This window comes from Pristiophorus japonicus, chromosome 2, assembly GCF_044704955.1.
Source record: "Pristiophorus japonicus isolate sPriJap1 chromosome 2, sPriJap1.hap1, whole genome shotgun sequence".
Lineage (NCBI taxonomy): Eukaryota > Metazoa > Chordata > Chondrichthyes > Pristiophoridae > Pristiophorus > Pristiophorus japonicus.
Genome location: NC_091978.1, coordinates 104,488,144 through 104,506,818, shown reverse-complemented (window position 1 = coordinate 104,506,818; position 18,675 = coordinate 104,488,144). Strand labels below are relative to the sequence as shown.

The window sequence follows — 18,675 nt, the reverse complement described above, 5'->3', positions numbered from 1 at the left end:
CCATGCATAGTAAACAACTCAAGTCGATGGAGAAATACCACCAACGATGTCTCCGCAAGATCCTACAAATCCCCTGGTAGGACAGGCGTACCAATGTTAGCGTCCTCGTCTAGGCCAACATCCCCAGCATTGAAGCACTGACCACACTTGATCAGTTCCGCTAGGCAGGCTACATAGTTCGCATGTCAGACACGAGACTCCCAAAGCAATCACTCTACTCAGAACTCGTCCACGGCAAACGAGCCAAAGGTGGGCAGCGGAACCGTTACAAGGACACCCTCAAAGCCTCCCTGATAAAGTGCGACATCCCCACTGACACCTGGGAATCCTTGGCCAAAGACCGCCCTAAGTGGAGGAAGTACATCCGGGAGGGCGCTGAGCTCCTCGAGTCTCGTCGCCGAGAGCATGCAGAAATCAAGCGCAGGCAGCGGAAGGAGCGTGCAGCAAACCAGACTCCCCGCCCACCCTTTTCTTCAACCACTGTCTGTCCCACCTGTGACAGAGATTGTGGTTCTCGTATTGGACTGTACAGCCACCTAAGAACTCATGTTAAGAGTGGAAACAAGTCTTCCTCGATTCCAAGGGACTGCCTATGATGATGGTCTCCTTACCTAAGAAATGATATAATTGCCATAGAGGGAGTGCAGCGAAGGTTCATCAGACTGATTCCTGGGATGGCAGGACTGTTGTATGAGGAGAGATTGGGTCGACTAGACCTGTATTCACTAGAGTTTGGAAGAATGAGAGGGGATCTCATTGAAACGTATAAAATTCTGACTGGGTTGAATAGACTAGATGCGGGGAGGATGTTTCCCCTGTCTGGGAAGTCTAGAACAAGGAGTCACAGTCTCGGGATGCGGGGTAGGAAATTTAGGACCGTGACAAGGAGAAATTATTTCACTCAGAGGGTGGTGAACCTGTGGAATTCTCTGCCACAGAAGGCTGTGGAGGCCAAGTCACAGAATATATTTAAGAGGGAGATAGATAGATTTCTCAAAACAAAAGGCATCAAGGGGTATGGGGAAAAAGCAGGAATATGGTGTTGAGATAGAGGATCAGCCATGATCATATTGAATGGCGGTGCAGACTCGAAGGGCCGAATGGCCTACTATTGCTCCTATTTTCTATGTTTCTATGAAACATATAAGATTATGAGGGGGCTTGACAAGGTGGCTGCAGAGAGGATATTTCCACTGATAGGGGAGACTAGAACTAGGGGACATAATCTTAGAATAAGGGGCCGCCCATTTAAAACTGAGATGAGGAGAAATTTCTTCTCTGAGGGTTGTAAATCTGTGGAATTCACTGCCTCCGAGAGCTGTGGAAGCTGGGTCATTGAATAAATTTAAGACAGAGATAGACGGTTTCTTAACAGATAAGGGATTAAGGGATTATGGGGAGCGGGCAGGTAAGTGGACCTGAGTCCATGATTGGATCAGCCATGATTGTATGGCCTACTCCTGCTCCTATTTCTTATGTTCTTATGTAGAAACTGTTTCCAATGGCTGACAGGTTGATAACCAGAGGGCACGGATTTAAGGTAATTGGCAAAGGAACCAGAGGCGACATGAGGGAAAACTTTTTTATGCAACAAGTGGCTAGGATTTGGAATGCACTGCCTGATGGGGTGGTGGATACAGATTCAATACTGGTATTCAAAAGGGAATTGGATAAATACTTGAAGCAGAAAAAATTGCAGGGTTATGGGGAAAGAGCAGGTGAGTGGGACTAACTGGATTGCTGTTCGAAAGAGCCGGATCTATATTACTCTATGATTCTACAATCACCTACACCGTAGAAAATAAGAAACTGAATGGGTTGGAAGAGCAAAGAGATCTATGGATACAAGTGAACAAATCATCATAAGCAGCATCGCAGGTTAAGAAAAGCAATTAAAAATTGCACTGGGATTTATTTCTAGGGGTATAGAATTCAAATGTAGTGCAGTTATATTAAACTTGTATAGGCCCCTGGTCAGGCCACACTTAGAGTACTGTGCACAGTTCTGGTCTCCTTACTATAAATAGGACATATAAGCACTGGAGACAGTGCAAAAAACAGTTACAAGGATGGCACCAGAATTAAAAGATGACAGCTATCAGGAAAGATTGAACGGATTGTGGTAAGGAAAAGAAAGATCTGCATTTATATAGCGCCTTTCACGACCTCACGAGCTGGGGTGGCAGTCTTGATTAAGGAGAATATTACAGTGCTGGAGAGAGAGGATGTCCTGGAGGGTCAAGGACAGAATCTATTTGATTAGAGTTAAGAAACAATAGAGATGCCATTACACTGCTAGGTGTATTCTTTAGGCTGCCAACTAGTGGGAAGGATGTAGAGAAACAAATTTGCAAGGAAATTTCAGAGAGGTGCAAGAACTATAGAATCGTCATGATGAAGGACTTCAACTATCCTAATACAGACTGGGATAGTAATAGTGTAAAGGGAAGAGAAGGGGAAGAATTCCTTAAGTATGTTCAGGAGAACATTCTTGATCAGTATGTTTCCGGCCCAACGAGGAAGGAGGCATTGCTGGATCTGGTTCTGGGGAATGAGGTGGGTCAAGTAGAACAAGTGCTAGTAGGGGAACATTTCGGGAACAGCGATCACAGTATCATGAGGTTTAGACTAGCTATAGAAAAAGACAGGGAGCAATCTACTTAATTGGAAGAAAGCCAATTTCAGTGGGTTGAGAACAGATCTGGCCCGGATAAATTGGAATCAAAGATTGGCAGGCAAAACTGTAATTGAACAATGGGCTGTCTTTAAAGAGGAGATGGTTTGGGTACAGTCGTTGTACATTTCCATGAGCAGGAAAGGTAGGGCAACCAAAGCCAGAGCTCCCTGGATGATGGAAGAGATGAAGTGGAAAAAGTATGACAGGTGTCATGCTGAGAATACAAGTGAGAACCAGGCTGAATATAAAAAGTTCAGAGGGGAAGTGAAAAAGGAAATAAGAGGGGCAAGGAGAGAGTATGAGAATAGATTGACAGTTAACATAAAAGGAAATCCAAAAGTTGTCTATAAGCATATAAATAGTAAACGGGTAATAAGAGGAGGGGTGGGGATGATTAGGGACCAAAATGGAAACCTACGCATGGAGGCAGAGCGCATGGTGTGGTACCAAATGGATACTTTGCATCTGTCTTTACCAAGGAAGAAGATGCTGCCAAAGTCATAGTGAAAGAGGAGGCAGTTGAGATATTGGATGGGATAAAAATTGATGAAGAGGAGGTACCAGAAAGGCTGGCTGTAGTTAAAGTAGATAAGTCACCAGGACCGGATGGGATGCATCCTAGGATGCTGAGGGAAGTAACAGTGGAAATTGCAGACGTACTGGCCATAACCTTCCAATCATCCTTGGATATGGGGCTGGAGCCAGAGGACTGGAGAATTGCAAATGTTACACCCTTGTTCAAAAAAGGGTGTAAGGATAAACCCAGCAATTACAGGCCAGTCAGCTTAACCTCGGTAGTGAGGAAGCTTTTAGAAATGATAATCAGGGACAAAATTAACAATCACTTGGACAAGTGTGGAATAATTAAGGGAAGCCAGCACGAATTTGTTAAAGACAAATCGTGTTTAACTAACTTGATTGAGTTTTTGATGAGGTAACAGAGAGGGTTGATTAGGACAATGTAGTTGATGTAGTGTACATGGACTTCCAAAAGGCATTTGATAAAATGCCACATAATAGGCTTGCCAGCAAAGTTGAAGCCCATCGAATAAAAGGGACAGTGGCAGCATGGATATGAAATTGGCAAAGTGACAAGAAACAGAGAGTAGTGGTGAATGGTTGTTTTTTTGGACTGGAGGAAGGTATACAGTGGTGTTCCCCAGGGGTCAGTGCTAGGACCACTGCTTTTCTTGGTATATGTTAATGATTTAGACTTGGGTGGTCAGGGCACAATTTTAAAATTTGCAGATGACGCAAAACTTGGAAGTATAGTGAACAGTCAGGAGGATAGTGATAGCTTTACATAAGAACATAAGAAATAGGAGCAGGAGTAGGCCATTTAGCCCCTCATGTCTGCTCCGCCATTCAATAAGATCATGGCTGATCTGATCATGGACTCAGCTCCACTTCCCTGCCTGCTCCCCATAACCCTTTACTCCCTTATTGCTCAAAAATCTGTCTATCTCCGCCTTAAATATATTCAGTGACCCAGCCTCCACAGGCTCTCTGGGGCAGAGAATTCTATAGATTATAGATTTACAACCCTCGGAGAAGAAATTTCTCCTCATCTCAATTTTAAAGGGGCGGACTCTTAGTCTAAGGCTATATGTCCCCTAGTTTTACTTACCGCTATGAGTGGAAATATCTTCTCAGCATCCACCTTGTCGAGCCCCTTCATTATCTTTATAAGTTTCAGTAAGATCACCTCTCATTCTTCTGAACTCCAATGAGTATAGGCTCAACCTATCTTCATAAGTCAACCCCTTCAGCTCTGGAATCAACCTAGTGAACCTTCTCTGAACAACCTCCAATGCAAATATATCCTTCCCTAAATACGGTTGTTCTGGATAGTCCATAAATCTGAGTTTGGTTTGGTCCAAGTGTTTCCTGCAGGTGAGTCCATTTGTGAGTTTGACCACAAACACCCTACTCCCCTCTTTGGCCAAAACAGTGCCAGTAAGCCACTTGGGACCTTGTCCATAGTTCAACAAAAATACAGGATCATTTATTTCAATTTCGCGTGACACATTTGCACGATCATGGTATGTATTCTGTTGAAGCTGCCTGCTCTCTACCTGTTCATGTAGATCAGGGTGGACTAACGAGAGCCTTCTCTTAAGTGCCCTTTTCATGAGCAGTTCAGCGGGAGGAACCCCAGTGAGCGAGTGGGGTCTTGTGCGGTAACTAAGCAGGACTCAAGATAAGCGAGTCTGCAGTGAGCCTTCAGTTACCCTTTTCAAGCTCTGCTTGATTGTTTGAACTGCTCGTTCTGCCAGACCATTGGATGCTGGTTTAAACGTCGCAGACGTGACATGTTTGATCAGATTGCGGGTCATGAACTCCTTGAATTCGGCACTGGTAAAGCACGGCCCATTGTCACTTACAAGGACATCAGGCAGGCCGTGCGTGGCAAACATGGCCCGCCGGCTTTCAATGGTGGCAGCGGAAGTGTTGGTGACATTATCACACATTCAATCCATTTGGAGTACGCATCTACAACCACTAAAAACATTTTTCCCAAGAATGGGCCTGCATAGTCGACATGGACTCTTGACCAAGGTTTGGAGGGCCAGGACCATAAACTTAGTGGCACCTCCCTGGGTGCATTGCTTAACTGGGAGCATGTATTACATTTGTGCACGCAGGACTCTAAGTCTGCATCGATACCGGGCCACCACGTGTGGGATCTGGCTATCGCTTTCATCATTACAATGCCTGGGTGGGTACTGTGGAGATCACTTATGAAAGTGTCCCTTCCTTTTTTTGGCACAACTACCCGATTACTCCATAGGAGGCAGTCTGCCTGTATAGGCATTTCATCACTGCGCCGCTGGTACGGCTTTATTTCTTCCTTCTAACGGGACACTAGACCAACTCCTGTGGAGCACCCAGTTTTTTACTAAGGACAGTAAGGGGTCCTGGCTCGTCCAGGTTCTAATCTGTCGGGCGGTAACAGGTGATTGCTCACTCTCGAATGCTTCTATTACCATAACTAAATCTGCGGGCTGTGCCATCTCCACCCCGGTGGTGGGCAATGGTAGCCTACTGAGAGCATCGGCACAGTTTTCTGTGCCTGACCTGTGGTGAATGGCGTAGTTGTATGCGGACAATGTGAGCGCCATCTCTGGATGCGGGCCGATGCATTCGTATTTATCCCCTTATTTTCAGAAAGGAGGGATATAAGCGGCTTATGGTCGGTTTCCAATTCAAATTTGAGCCCGAACAGATATTGATGCATTTTCTTTACCTCGTGAACACGCTAACGCTTCTTTTTCGATCATACTGTAGGCCCTCTCAGCCTTAGACAGACTTCTGGATGCATAAGCAACCGGTTGCAATTGCCCAAATTCAATAGCTTGTTGCAATACACACCCGACACCGTATGACGACGCATCACATGCTAGTACCAAACGCTTACATGGATCATACAACACAAGCAATTTGTTTGAACATAACAGCTTCCGAACTTTCTCAAAGGCATTTTCTTGGCTTTTTCCCCATACCCATTCATCTCCTTTACGCAGTAAAGAGTGCAGTGGATCTAACAATGTGCTAAGACGTAGTAAGCAGTTACCAAAATAGTTCAGGAGTCCTAGAAACGACCTGCAGCTCCGTCATGTTCTGTGGTCTTGGTGCCTCCATCTTCGAATCAGTGGGCCTGATGCCGTCCGCCGTGATTCTTCTCCCCAGGAACGCGACTTCAGGCACCAGGAAAACGCACTTCGAGCGTTTTAGCCTGAGCCCCACGCGATTAAGCCGACTAAGAACCTCCTCCAGGTTCTGCAGGTGCTCGACGGTGTCCTGACCTGTAACCAAGATGTCGTCCTAGAAGACCACGGTGCGCGGGACCGACTTCAGCAAGCTTTCCATGTTCCTCTGGAATATCGCTGCGGCCGATCGAATCCCAAACAGTCATCTGTTGTAAATGAAGAGACCTTTCTGTGTGTTGATGCAGGTGAGGCCTTTCAATGATTCCTCCAGCTCCTGCATCATGTAGGCCGAGGTCAGGTCCAGCTTCGTGAACGTTTTCCCTCCCGCCAGCGTCGCAAATAGGTCGTCAGCCTTTGGTAGCGGGTATTGATCCTGCAGTGAGAAACGATTGATAGTTACTTTGTAATCATCACAGATTCTGACGGTGCCGTCTCCCTTGAGGACTGGAACAATCAGACTGGCCCACTCATTGAATTCAATCGGCGAAATGATTCCCTCTCGTTGCAGCCTGTCAATCTCCACTCTCTCTCATCATGTACGGTACTGCTCTCGCCTTGTGATGGATGGGTCGCGCCCCCGGAATCAAATGGATCTGCACTTTTGCTCCTTGGGACTTCCCGATGCCTGGTTCGAACAGCGAGGGGAATTTGATTAGGACCTGGGCACATGAGATGTCGTCGACAGACGAAAGCGCTCGGAAGTTGTCCCAGTTCCATCGTATCTTTCCCAGCCAGCTCCTGCCGAACAGAATGGGGCCATCGCTCGGTACCACCCAGAGTAGTAACTCGTGCACCGCTCCATCGTTGGAGACCTTTACGGTAGCACTGCCAATTAGTTGGCAGTTCTTTTGTGTACGTTCTAAGTTTAGTACGAATCGGCGTCAGGACTGGCCTTGAAGCCTTGCTGCACCACAATTTATCGAAAGTCTTTTTGCTCATTATGGACTGGCTTGCACCCCTGTCCAGCTCCATGGACACCGGGACTCCATTTAATTCAACCTTCAGCATTATCGGGGGACATTTTGTGGTAAATGTGTGCACCCCACATACCTCTGCTTCCTTGGTTTGAGGCTCTGGTTCATCGTGATCCACCATGGATCTGTCCTCCTCTGCAACATGGTGGCTTGCAGGATTAGCAGGGTTTGCAGCTCGCCTGCACATGCGTTGGAGGTGTCCCATTGTTCTACAGCCCTTGCAAACGTATCCTTTGAAGTGGCATGAATGGAAACGATGATCACCCCCGCAGCGCCAACAAGGTGTTAATGGCTTTGTATTCACCACCCTTGATGGTGGACTCGGAGTCATCTGCGGACTTGCAGCTGCAAACATGTAAGTCCTGCCATGTACATTTCGATTGGAAAACAACGTTACTTTGTTCACAGTACTTGCAGCAGCACTAGTGTGCTGAGAATTTTTTTTGGTATTGTCACGGGTGGCGATAAACGCCTGGGCTATCACTATGGTTTTACTCAAGGTCGGGGTGTCAAAAGTTTGCGAAGTATTACTTCATGATCAATGCCAAGTACAAAGAAGTCCCTGAGCATGTGCTCCAAGTGTCCTTCAAATTTGCAATGTCCTGCAAGGCGCCTTAGCTCGGCGACATAGTTCGCCACTTCCCGGCCTTCAGACCTCTTGTACATGTAGAACTGATACCTCGCCATCAGAACACTTTCCTTCGGGTTTAGATGCTCCCGGACGAGTGTGCACAACTCATCATACGACTTGTCTGTGGATTTTGCTGGAGCGAGCAGGTTTTTCATGAGGCCATACATTGGTGCCCCGCAAATGGTGAGGAGGTTCGCCCTTCACTTGGCAGCGTTTGCTTCTCCTTCCAGCTCATTGGCCACAAAGTATTGGCCGAGTCGCCCTACGAAGGTTTCCCAATCATCTCCCTCCGAAAATTTCTCCAGGATGACCCCGGTTCTCTGCATTGTTGCGGTGAGGTTCGTCATCTGTATCCTGTCACCAGTTGTTATGTCTTGAATAAAAGAGTCAGACGAGATACTGCAAGCTCAAAGTAAGTGTGACTGAAGTCCTTTATTACAGATCTCAGAGTCTCTCCAGCCTTTGAGGCCTCCTTATATACAGGTGCTCCCAAGGGATTATGGGATCCCTTGGGACTCCAGGGAATGAGCCCTCTGATGGTTAGACATGGTATTTACAGGTTTACATACATAACAGCACTGATCGCATCCTGTATTAACAGTGCTAGCCCACCTCTTTTTCCTTTCTGTCTGTCCTTCTGAATTGTCAAATATCCCTGAATAATTAGTTCCCAGTCTTGGTCACCTTGCAACCACGTCTCTGTAATGGCTATCAGATCATACCCATTTGTATCTATTTGTACCGTCAACTCATTTATTTTGTTACGAATTGAACTTCAAGAAGACATAGTCATCAGAGGCGATCCCTCGAAACGAGGATGACTTGCTTCCACACCAAAAAAGAATAAGTTCACTGGTGTTCCAATGAAGGACCTAATTATTCCAGGTCCTGAACTACAGGGTGGAAGATGCCTGTGCATGGATTTTTTTTAACGTGTGGTGGCCGTTGCACACCAGCCACCACACAGGCTTGACAGAGCTAGGTCTTGGTCCAGTGGCAAGGATTACCCAAGACAACTGGAGACCTGCTCTGCTGCACGGACCTAGTGCGCGCACATATCGCAGTGTGGGCTGGCCCATGCTGCCCTGGGCCCCTGGCCCCGAACTCATGCCTCCCCTGGGCCCCGATCACGTCCCTCCACAGTCCCTTGCTGCTCCTTCGCCCTGACCTCGCCGCTCCTGCTGTATCTGCCCACGCTCCAATCACCGACCTGGACCCTGATGATGTCACTCTTCGCTGCCGTCGCAGCTCGTGCTGCTCCCTGAAGTAGTATGCCTCCACGCTGCTCCCAGGCCGCTGCTCGCTACTCCTTTTATGGCCCCGACCTGTTGCTGGTGTTCTCCTGCAGGTCGGGGCCTCCACGCTGCAGAAGACATGGACAGGCTAGTGGAATGAGCGGACATGTGGCAGTTGAAATTTAATGCAGAAAAATGCAAAGTGATATATTTTGGTAGGATACATTTCTAAAAGGGGTGCAGGAACAGAGAGACCTGCGGGTATATATGCACAAATAGCTGAAGGTGGCATGGTAGGTTGAGAAAGCGGTTAAAAAAGCATATGGGATTGTGCGCTTCATAAATAAAGGCATAAAAGCAAGGAAGTTATGATGATCCTTTATAAAAATATTGATTCGGCCTCAACTGGAGTATTGTGTCCAATTCTGGACACCGCACTTTAGGAAGGATGTTAAGGCTTTATAGAGAGGGTTAAGAAGAGATTGATAAAAATAGTTCCGGAGATGAGGGCGTTCAGTTATGTGGATATACCGGAGAACCTGGGGTTGTTCTCCTTAGAGCAGTGAAGGTTGAGAGGAGATTTGATAGAGGTGTTCAAAATCACGAGGGGTCGAGACAGAGTAGATAGAGAGAAAGTGTTCCCATTGGCAGAAGACACAGATTTCAATACCTGCAGGAAACAAATTTGCAGGACTATAGGGAAAGGGCGGGGGAGTGGGACTAGCTGAAGTGCTCTTGCAGAGAGCCAGCAAAGGCTCGACGGGCCGAATGGCCTTCTTCTGTGCTGTAACCATTCTATGAAATCCAACAGGGAAATAAGGAGAAATTGCTTTACTCAGGGAGTGGTTAGAATGTAGTACTTGCTACCATAGCTTAGATATTTTTTAAAAAGAAACTAGACAAGTATATGAAAGTGAAAGGAATAGATATGCTGAAAAGCTGAGTTGAAGTAGTTGGAATAAAGGAGACTCATGTGGAGTATAAACACTATAACAGATGAGTTGGACCGAATGGCCTAGTCCTGTGTTGTATATTGTATGTAATTCTACATAATTAGTTTCAAAAAGGCTTTATTTTACTTTCTTATGATAAATACATAACTATCAACATACACCTTAATATACAAATGAATATAAAAATATTTTTAGAACTTAATTTGCCACTTAATAACTTCAAGTTATAGCAATGTGTTTATCTGAACAGTCAGGGAATGCCCTATTAATATCAGTGAATAATTTGAATAGTTCTTACATCGAGTGTACAGAAACAGGCGATTCGGCCAACCAGTCTATGCTCCACTCGAGCCTCCTCCTGTCATTGCTCATCTAACTCTTTCAGCGTAACTCTCTATTCCCTTCTCCCTAAAATGCTTGTCTAACCTCCCCTTGAATTCATCTATACTATTCGCTACAACTATTCCCTGTGGTAGCGAGTTCCGCATTCTCACCACTCTCTGGGTAAAGAAGTTCCTTCTGCATTCCCTATTGGATTTCTTGGTGGCTATCATATATTGATGGCCTCTGGTTCTGCTCTTCCCCACAAGTGGAAACACTCTCTCTATCTACTCTATCCAACCTTTCATAATTTTATAGACCTCGATTAGGTCACCCCTCAGCCTTCTCTTTTCAAGAGAAAAGAGAGCCAGCCTGTTCATTCCTTCCTGATAGGTATACCCTTGTAAATCTTTTTTGCACCCTCTCCAGTGCCTCTATGGGCTACATTTTACACTTTTGTGCATATCGTCCAAAAATGGGCATTATTTCCGCCGTGGGCGGTAAAAATGGGTTTTGAGATCGCCGGCTTCTCGCCCATTCTCAAAGCACCTAGTCTACATTTTTTAAATTGGGTGTTACCATGAGCAAAATGAAATGGGCGGTAGCATTAAATCTCGCTGACCTTCTGCCGTAAAGTGTCGCTGTCCTTAGCAACGGCATGGCAAATCTCAATTCCCGCGATTCAGGAGGCCAAGGGTCATCATGACATGCGCAGAAGAGGAGACAGAGAAGAAGCTGAGAGGGACTGAAGGCGTGTGTGAGTGTGGCGTGGCTGCTTTGGGAGGAAGGAGGGAGAGTTTAGAGCTTTACAGCAAATAGGGAAACAAAAATTAGCTGTTACCAGCCACATATTTGCCCGAATTTAGCCTATAATGGAGGGAGAGGAGGAGGCATCACAGCACACTGTGGAGACTGACGCTGGAGAGAGCAGTGAGCCAGGAGAGGAGCACATTGGAGGCCGCAAAAGAGCCAGGAGGTTCTCAGACAAGGCAAATGCCTCCCTCCTGCAGGAGGTCGAGTTACGCTTGGGTGATTTGACACAGGGAGGGCGTGGGAAGGCCACCACAAAGGTCTACCAGAGGATATGGACCGAGATAGCAGAGGTGATCTCATCGGCGACCAACGAGGTGCGTGAGGGCAACCAATGCCGTAAACAATGGAACGACCTTGTCGGATCCACAAGAGTAAGTATTACATTCATTTACATGTACTTATGTATTTATATAATTTGATTTGTAACAGTCATGAGTGACTATCAGCAGATGTGAGGTCTTGCACTTTTACCGGGAATGTTTTACTCAAAGCCTGCGGTCACGGTGTACGTCTTTAGGAAAAGAATGATAATAATCATAATTACATCTGTCAGTTATGTGTTGTATCAGTTTCTGTGACAGTACCTAGCAATGATATCATGCCATGTCGTCCTGTCACCTTTTACAGAAGAAGTTATCGACGATGAGGTCCATGCAGAGGCGAACGGGTGGGGGGCCATCAGTCCCTAGCGACATCAGTGACATGGAGGAACGTGTGCTCGCACTCGTGGGGAAGCACACCCAGACAGCCATGGAAGCATCTGCAGACCCTGAAGTGATGCCATGTGAGTAAAGCTTACACCATTGCTTGATGTAAAGTCAATAGATGCCACACTCACTCATATCCGAACAATCATATATGATCGATGATTTCTAAAATTGTCATAGAAATAATGTTGGCCTAATGAAAATCATTGCAATGCAAATGTGTTGATGGTCATGAAATGTGATGTCTGCGATGATTTTGAGAGTGGTGGTGCTTTTGTTGTGCATATGCTGTGTGTAGTGCTGGACTCACCTTGTGACCCTAGCACCCCCTTCTCCTCTAATATCCTCATTTGTGTTTTGCAGCTCAGCCAGCAGCGCGGCCCCAGGCAAGGCCACAGAGAGCAGAAGGTGGGGGCGCGGGGCCCGACTCTCCGGACGATCCTACATCTGGTGCTGATTCTCGCCCGTCAATCTGCTGGGTCTGTTCTCTACGGATGAGAGCACGGACTTCGAGGAACCTGCATCGCCACACTCCAGAAGCCATTCCACCCCAAGGCCATCTAGTGGTCCTCCGGTCATTCCCACCTCCATGCTGGAGGTACCGGCACCAAGCACCTCATCACAGGGCATTCCATTTGTCCTCAGGACGGCGCCGACCCTGCGGAGGCCTCGTGGACATGGCAGGTCTGTTCCACGAGTACCAAAAGAGAGTGGAGAGATGGTACAGTTGTCCAGGAGGACTGTAGACATTGATGACCAGCTCATTGAATCATTGGGGGGTCATATCCCGACAGCTGGCCACCATGACTGAGTACGTTCCGCGGATGGCGGAGGCCCTGGAGGCGATAGCCACTGCTGGCACAGGCCTCCCAGTGGTCCCAGAGCGCGGCACTCCACCCCTAGATTCCGCACCACCACTGTGAACAACAGATGAGAGCAAGGACCAAGATCCTGCTTCTGCATCAGAGAATGTTGCCCCCTCGGCACCCCTCCCCCAGCTCCCGGAACTGTGCAACCACCGCCTCTGCCTTCATCCCTCCCGATGAGGCACCGCCTGAGGAGCTCGTCGGCCAGGCGCCATTGAGCGAGGAGGGGAAGGGGTAGAGGTGGGGCGAAGAAGGGGAGGGGGGAAGGAAAGTGAGGTGCATGTCCGCAGGTGATGGCTGTGTTATATCTCCATCTGGGTGTATGCAATTTGTTGCAATGTGTGGGGGGAGGGGACCACTCTCCTGCTTTGCCTTTGTATTCTGTGTTGCTGGACATTGATTGATGTCAATGGTGGAAAAAGTGGGGTGTGGGCGGAAGTTGGGTGTTTTTACCCGTGATACTTATGATTTCAGACCAATGTTGGTATAAATTTTTTTTCGTTGAACATAACCTCAGATAGCGGGACTGTAACACACTGATGATTCCTTAACATGAAAGGGTTAAATAAAACATAACTTCAATCAACGTAAACTTTAACTGGCACCAAGGTGATGGGCACCACTGATGTCTGAGCGCACACACACAGCAGTATGTCAGCGTTGTCACTCACAGCAACATTCTTTCAGGCAAATCGTTCAGATATCAGCTCCTCACGTAAGAGTCTTGCAGCTATGTAGCCACCACGGGCCCTTTCCTGCAGTCTGGAGGGGGTCGTGGGCATGGTTGCATAGCCAGCCTGATTGTCTGGCCATAGGTCAGCGTCCAGCCCCTTGTCCTCGTCTTCCTCTCTCTCCTGAGGTGGAGCATCAGTCCTTTCTGGCAATTCTTGGCCCCTCCTGATAGCCAGATTGTGCAGCATGGAGCACACGACCACAAATTTAGCTACTTGCTCAGGGTTGTATTGTAGCTCCCCTCCTGAGTGGTCCAGACATCTGAAGCGCTGCTTAAGCACAGTTATTGTTTTCTGGACTTTTATGTTTGTGATGTACTTATGAATGACTCCACGAGACAATGTGTTTTTATTCAAACTGTAGTGACCTTGGTCCTTTATTCCAAACTCCAGAGTGAGGCACAAGCATCGTGTGCAGCCTTTTATACTGGGCCCTGCCACCAGGGCAGGAAACCCCCCGGTCTCCACCAGTTGCACCCTCTAGTGGTGCCAGCATGTATACACAGTGTAAACCTTATTGATAGTACATCAGGTAAACAAGTCTCCATCTTATGCAACCACAGAGTGTACAACCATAGTCGACATACACAACATGGACCACAGTGCATGTGTCTCTGTGGCTCTGGTTGTATCACTTCTCGGCCTCAGTGTGGGTGTCACATAGGGGGGTCATCAGCCAGGTGGCTAGGCCATATCGGTTATCACCAAGCATCCAGCATTGTCCTTGTGGCTGACTCTTGAAGATGTCAGAGATAGCGCTCTCACGCAGGATGTGAGCCTCATCGAAGTTGCCCGGACATTTGGCATTCACTGCCATTATGATCTGGTTGTGGTCGACAACTAGTTGGACCTTCAGAGAAGAAATCCTTTTCTGTTACGAAAACGCTCCGGGTCCTGAGAAGGTGGCTGCATGGCGATGTGAGTGCACTGTATTGCTCCCTGCACCCTGGGGAACTTAGCAATGCGGTAGAATGCTCCAGCCTTGTCAGTCTGAGCCTCCGTGGCCATAGGGAAACTGATAAAGTCCATCCATCTCGTGTACAGGGCTTCCATGACCTGCCTAATGCAGCGATGGGTGGCGTGGTGAGACAGAGGGCAAATCTCAACAGCGGAGGCCCAAAAGGAACTGGACACGTAGAAAGACAATGCTGCGATGACCTTGACCTCGACCGACACTGATGTCCTGATGGCAGGGTGCATATATGGCCTGGTGAGCTCACATATTTCATTGGTCACCACCTTGTGGAAGCGCAGTCTCCGAAGGCAGGTGTGGTCGGAGACGTTGAGGTAAGACCTCTTTTCCCTGTACGTGCGGGGTGTGTATGGTCTGGCCCTCCTCCTCATTCTTGCACGTCTTAAATTGGACACATAATGATGTACATCACACATTGAGCCATCTGCACTCTGCAGCATCTGAGTATTAATCGATGCAGCCTGAGAAATGGCTGGCCCCATTGCAATGAAAGTATAATAGCGATTGATCAGAAGCAATAATTTCCTCACTAAAATACACCTAGAGTAAAGCCCCAATAGTCCAGAGTCTGAAAATAGGTCTGTTGAGATGGTCACTCTACCTGAGAAGAACTCCAGAGTCAATGCAAACTCCCCGAAGTTGACGTAGCCTTTTGAATGAAGCGACCTGCGATTTTAAAAATGGCAGCCACACCGCTGGCTTTAGTTCAGAACTGTTCCACTTTTTCTGGGAGGTTTTTTTGGGCGAGCGATATTGTGGGTGATATGTGTGCGAGGTGGTGAAAATAACGGTGGGTGATCTCCTGGGCGTTAGTTTCACCAAATGTGCTCTTCACGACAAAAAAAATGGGCGGGCGATATTATTGAATCTCGGCGTTATTCCGTGCGGAAACTAACGCTGGACGATATTATGGGTGTTAATTTCGCCTATTCTGATGATTCTGCCCAAAAAAAGTGGACGGGGGTATTATTTTTTGGAATTACGCACATGGGGAAAGTAACGCTCAGCGCTAAGTTTCCGAAACATGCCCGTCAGTTTCCATTTTGTGGGGTAAACAGAGAAAATGGTCGTTATATTCTAAAAAGGATATAGGGCTAGAGTTTCTTTGTTTTTTGCATGCTTAACACCCACTTAACGTCCATTTTACCGCTGAAAAGACATATAAATGGGCGATATATGGGTGTTATACGTCATTTCAGCGGTAAAGTGGACGTTATGCATGCAAAAAACGAGGAAACTCTAGCCCTATATCCTTTTTATACTATGACGACCATTTTCTCTAAGTTTACCCTATCAAACCCTTTCATTGTCATAAAGATCTCTATCAGATCACCCCTCAGCCTCCTCTTTTGTAGAGAAAAGCACCCCAGCCTGTTCAGTCTTTCTTGATTAATATGAATTAAACATTAAGACAGCACAAAAATTGATATATATATATCTACGATGTATAAAATTTGCTACATATGTCACACACTCATTTGAACATCACCATTCTGTTTATGCCTCAAGGTGGCTCCTGCATAGGATCTCCCATTAATAAGTGAGTGTGAGCAGCGACTCCTCTCACACCCCAGCCACACTGGAAGCAGCAAAGTTCTACCACTAGATGGCGCTGCAAACCCTGCAATTCCTTATACCTATTATCTGGGCAGATTCAGAGGCTTCTCAGCCAGAGGACAAAACAAACTTTGCAGTCTCCTTGACTGCATTACATAAGTTTCATTTTTATTAAATAATAATTACAATTTTATTTTTAAAATTTAAAATTTACCCAACATAAGGCCTCCAAGCCTCCCCTATTAGGGGCGGTCTAACAAGACAAGGGAAGACACATTAAATGGTACGACACTGAAAAGTGTTGGGTGCAGGTACACAGATCCCTGAAGGTAGCAGGTTAAGTAGATAAGGTGGTTAAGGCGGCATATGGAATATTTGCGTTTATAAGTCGAGGCATGGAATACAAGAGCAAAGAGGTTATGCTTGAACTGTATAAAACATTGGTTAGGCTGCAGCTGGAGTACTGTCTGCAGTTCTGGTCACCACATTACTGGAAAGATGTGATTGCACTGAAAAGGGTTCAGAGGAGATTTACAAGAATGTTGCCTGGACTGGAGAATTTTGGCTATGAGGAAAGATTGGAGATGCTGGGTCTGTTTTCTTTGGAACAGCAGAGACTAAGGGGAGACCTGATTGAGGTGTATAAAATTATGAAGGGCCTGGATAGAATGGATGGAAAGGACCTGTTTCCCTTGGGACAGGGGTCAACAACCAGGGGGCATAGATTTAAAGTAATTGGGAGGAGCTTTAGAGGAGATATGAGGGGAAAGGTCTTCACCCAGAGGGTGGTGGGGGTCTGGAACTCACTGCCTGAAAGGGTGGTAGAGGCAGAAACTCTCACCACATTTAAAAGATACTTGGATGTGCACTTAGTGCTGTAATCTACAGGGCTACGGACCAAGAACTGGAAAGTGGGATTAGGTTGGATAGCTCTTGGTTGGCCGGCACGGACACGATGGACCGAAATGGCCGCCTTCCGTGCTGTAAATTTCTATGATTCTATGATACTACCCAGCCCCACCCAGTTCTGAATCCAGCCTCAAGCACCTTCTAAACTCAGGCGTTCACAGTCCTTTCTCCTAGCCGTTTGACCTCTCATCCAGTCAGTTCATTTTTGAATAGCATTTTCCCCCTCTGCAATTGATTTTTTTAAAGCTTTTTGTGACTTTTTATTGATTTTTTTTCCACAATTTGGCCCTGACCCCTGACTGCCCCCTCCTGGGAGATCCCATTCGATTTTCCAAGGAGCTCTCTTCTGCCCTCTTGGCCTCTCCAATCTGGTTCCTCATTAATAACTATTTCATTTTATCATTATTTAGCTAACGATAATTTTAAACTTTTTAATTCATACTCATTCAATCAACTACAGAAAATTATTTTAAAATGTTAAGTTATTATTCACTAAATACATTTAAATATCTAATTCTTTTATTCTCAATTCAGAAATATATTTGCCTTAATTTACAATACAATTAATTATAAAAATTGTAATTTTAACATGTTAGTTACATTAGATGACTGATCCTTTCTATAAACGGTTTGCCATTTCCATATTTTATTCAATACAATATTGTAATATTTGACTGAAGTCATATTAATTATCATTTGAATGTTTCATTTATTCCTTATTCAAGGTCACATATTTCAATATTTCTGTCATTTTAGAATGTTTCTGCTTATGGGTTGGCTGACATTTAAGATTATGAGGCAACAGGGAGCAGGCCAAGTTTGGATCAGACGGAACAACAAAATTGTCAATTCCAACGAGGCACAGTCTACATGTGAGTAACAGACAGCATCCTTCGAGTCACTGTGGGCAACACCATGGTAGATTGGCTAGCAGTAAAATGAAATAATTATATGTGCAGGGCAAACTGAAAGCTCCAGCCACTTAACTGGTCATTTCAGATATATGCTGTTCCAATAAATGGCTTCCAACTGTACAAGTTAAATAAACTACATTTCACTGCATCTGGCAATGTCAAGATATTAAAATACAAACACATTACAGGATTTCAGAAATTATCACAGAGAAAAATATGGCCACTCTGAACATTAAGATAATTTGCAAATTTATACAATTACTTTCAAAAACAAAATGATATAAGTAATTGCTTCCATAAGTTGTCTTTGCTGTACCTGGCTTCTGGCACCAGAGGGCCTGGTGAGTTCTAAATTGACGTAAACAATGGGTCCTCACCAACTTCAATTTCACTGGTACCACCGTGCTGAAAAGAGGACTGGAGCATTTGGTGACCAATGTACGCAGACGGCTTGCCATTCTGAAAAGCCAACGCCACTGCCAGTTCTTCAATCCTCACCGATCTCCTGCCATGCATAGAAAGATCACAAAACAACAGTCAGATTTCAGGGTATTCCCTTCATGAAGAACGCCAGGTGCTTCATTAGCAATGTATGCAGCTAACCATGCTCGAGGCTAAAAGGTGAGGCAGTGTAAAGACATATGGGTTTAAAAGGTATCTGAGGAAACCAATCCGAAATAATTTAAAATTGCAGCCTTTGCATG

At 46.1% G+C, this 18,675-nt stretch overlaps 1 protein-coding gene across 2 annotated transcripts in view; it reads right to left on the bottom strand.

The window, feature by feature from the left end:
• Positions 1-18,675, bottom strand: part of LOC139240186 (NAD(P) transhydrogenase, mitochondrial-like) — a 286,175-nt gene that overhangs the window by 250,064 nt on the left and 17,436 nt on the right. For both annotated transcript variants that reach the window (XM_070868615.1, XM_070868624.1), the window contains exon 2: positions 18,288-18,476. In XM_070868615.1, coding sequence (XP_070724716.1) covers positions 18,288-18,429 — 142 coding nt within the window. In that variant the 5' untranslated portion in view covers positions 18,430-18,476. The remainder of the gene's footprint in view (positions 1-18,287; positions 18,477-18,675) is intronic.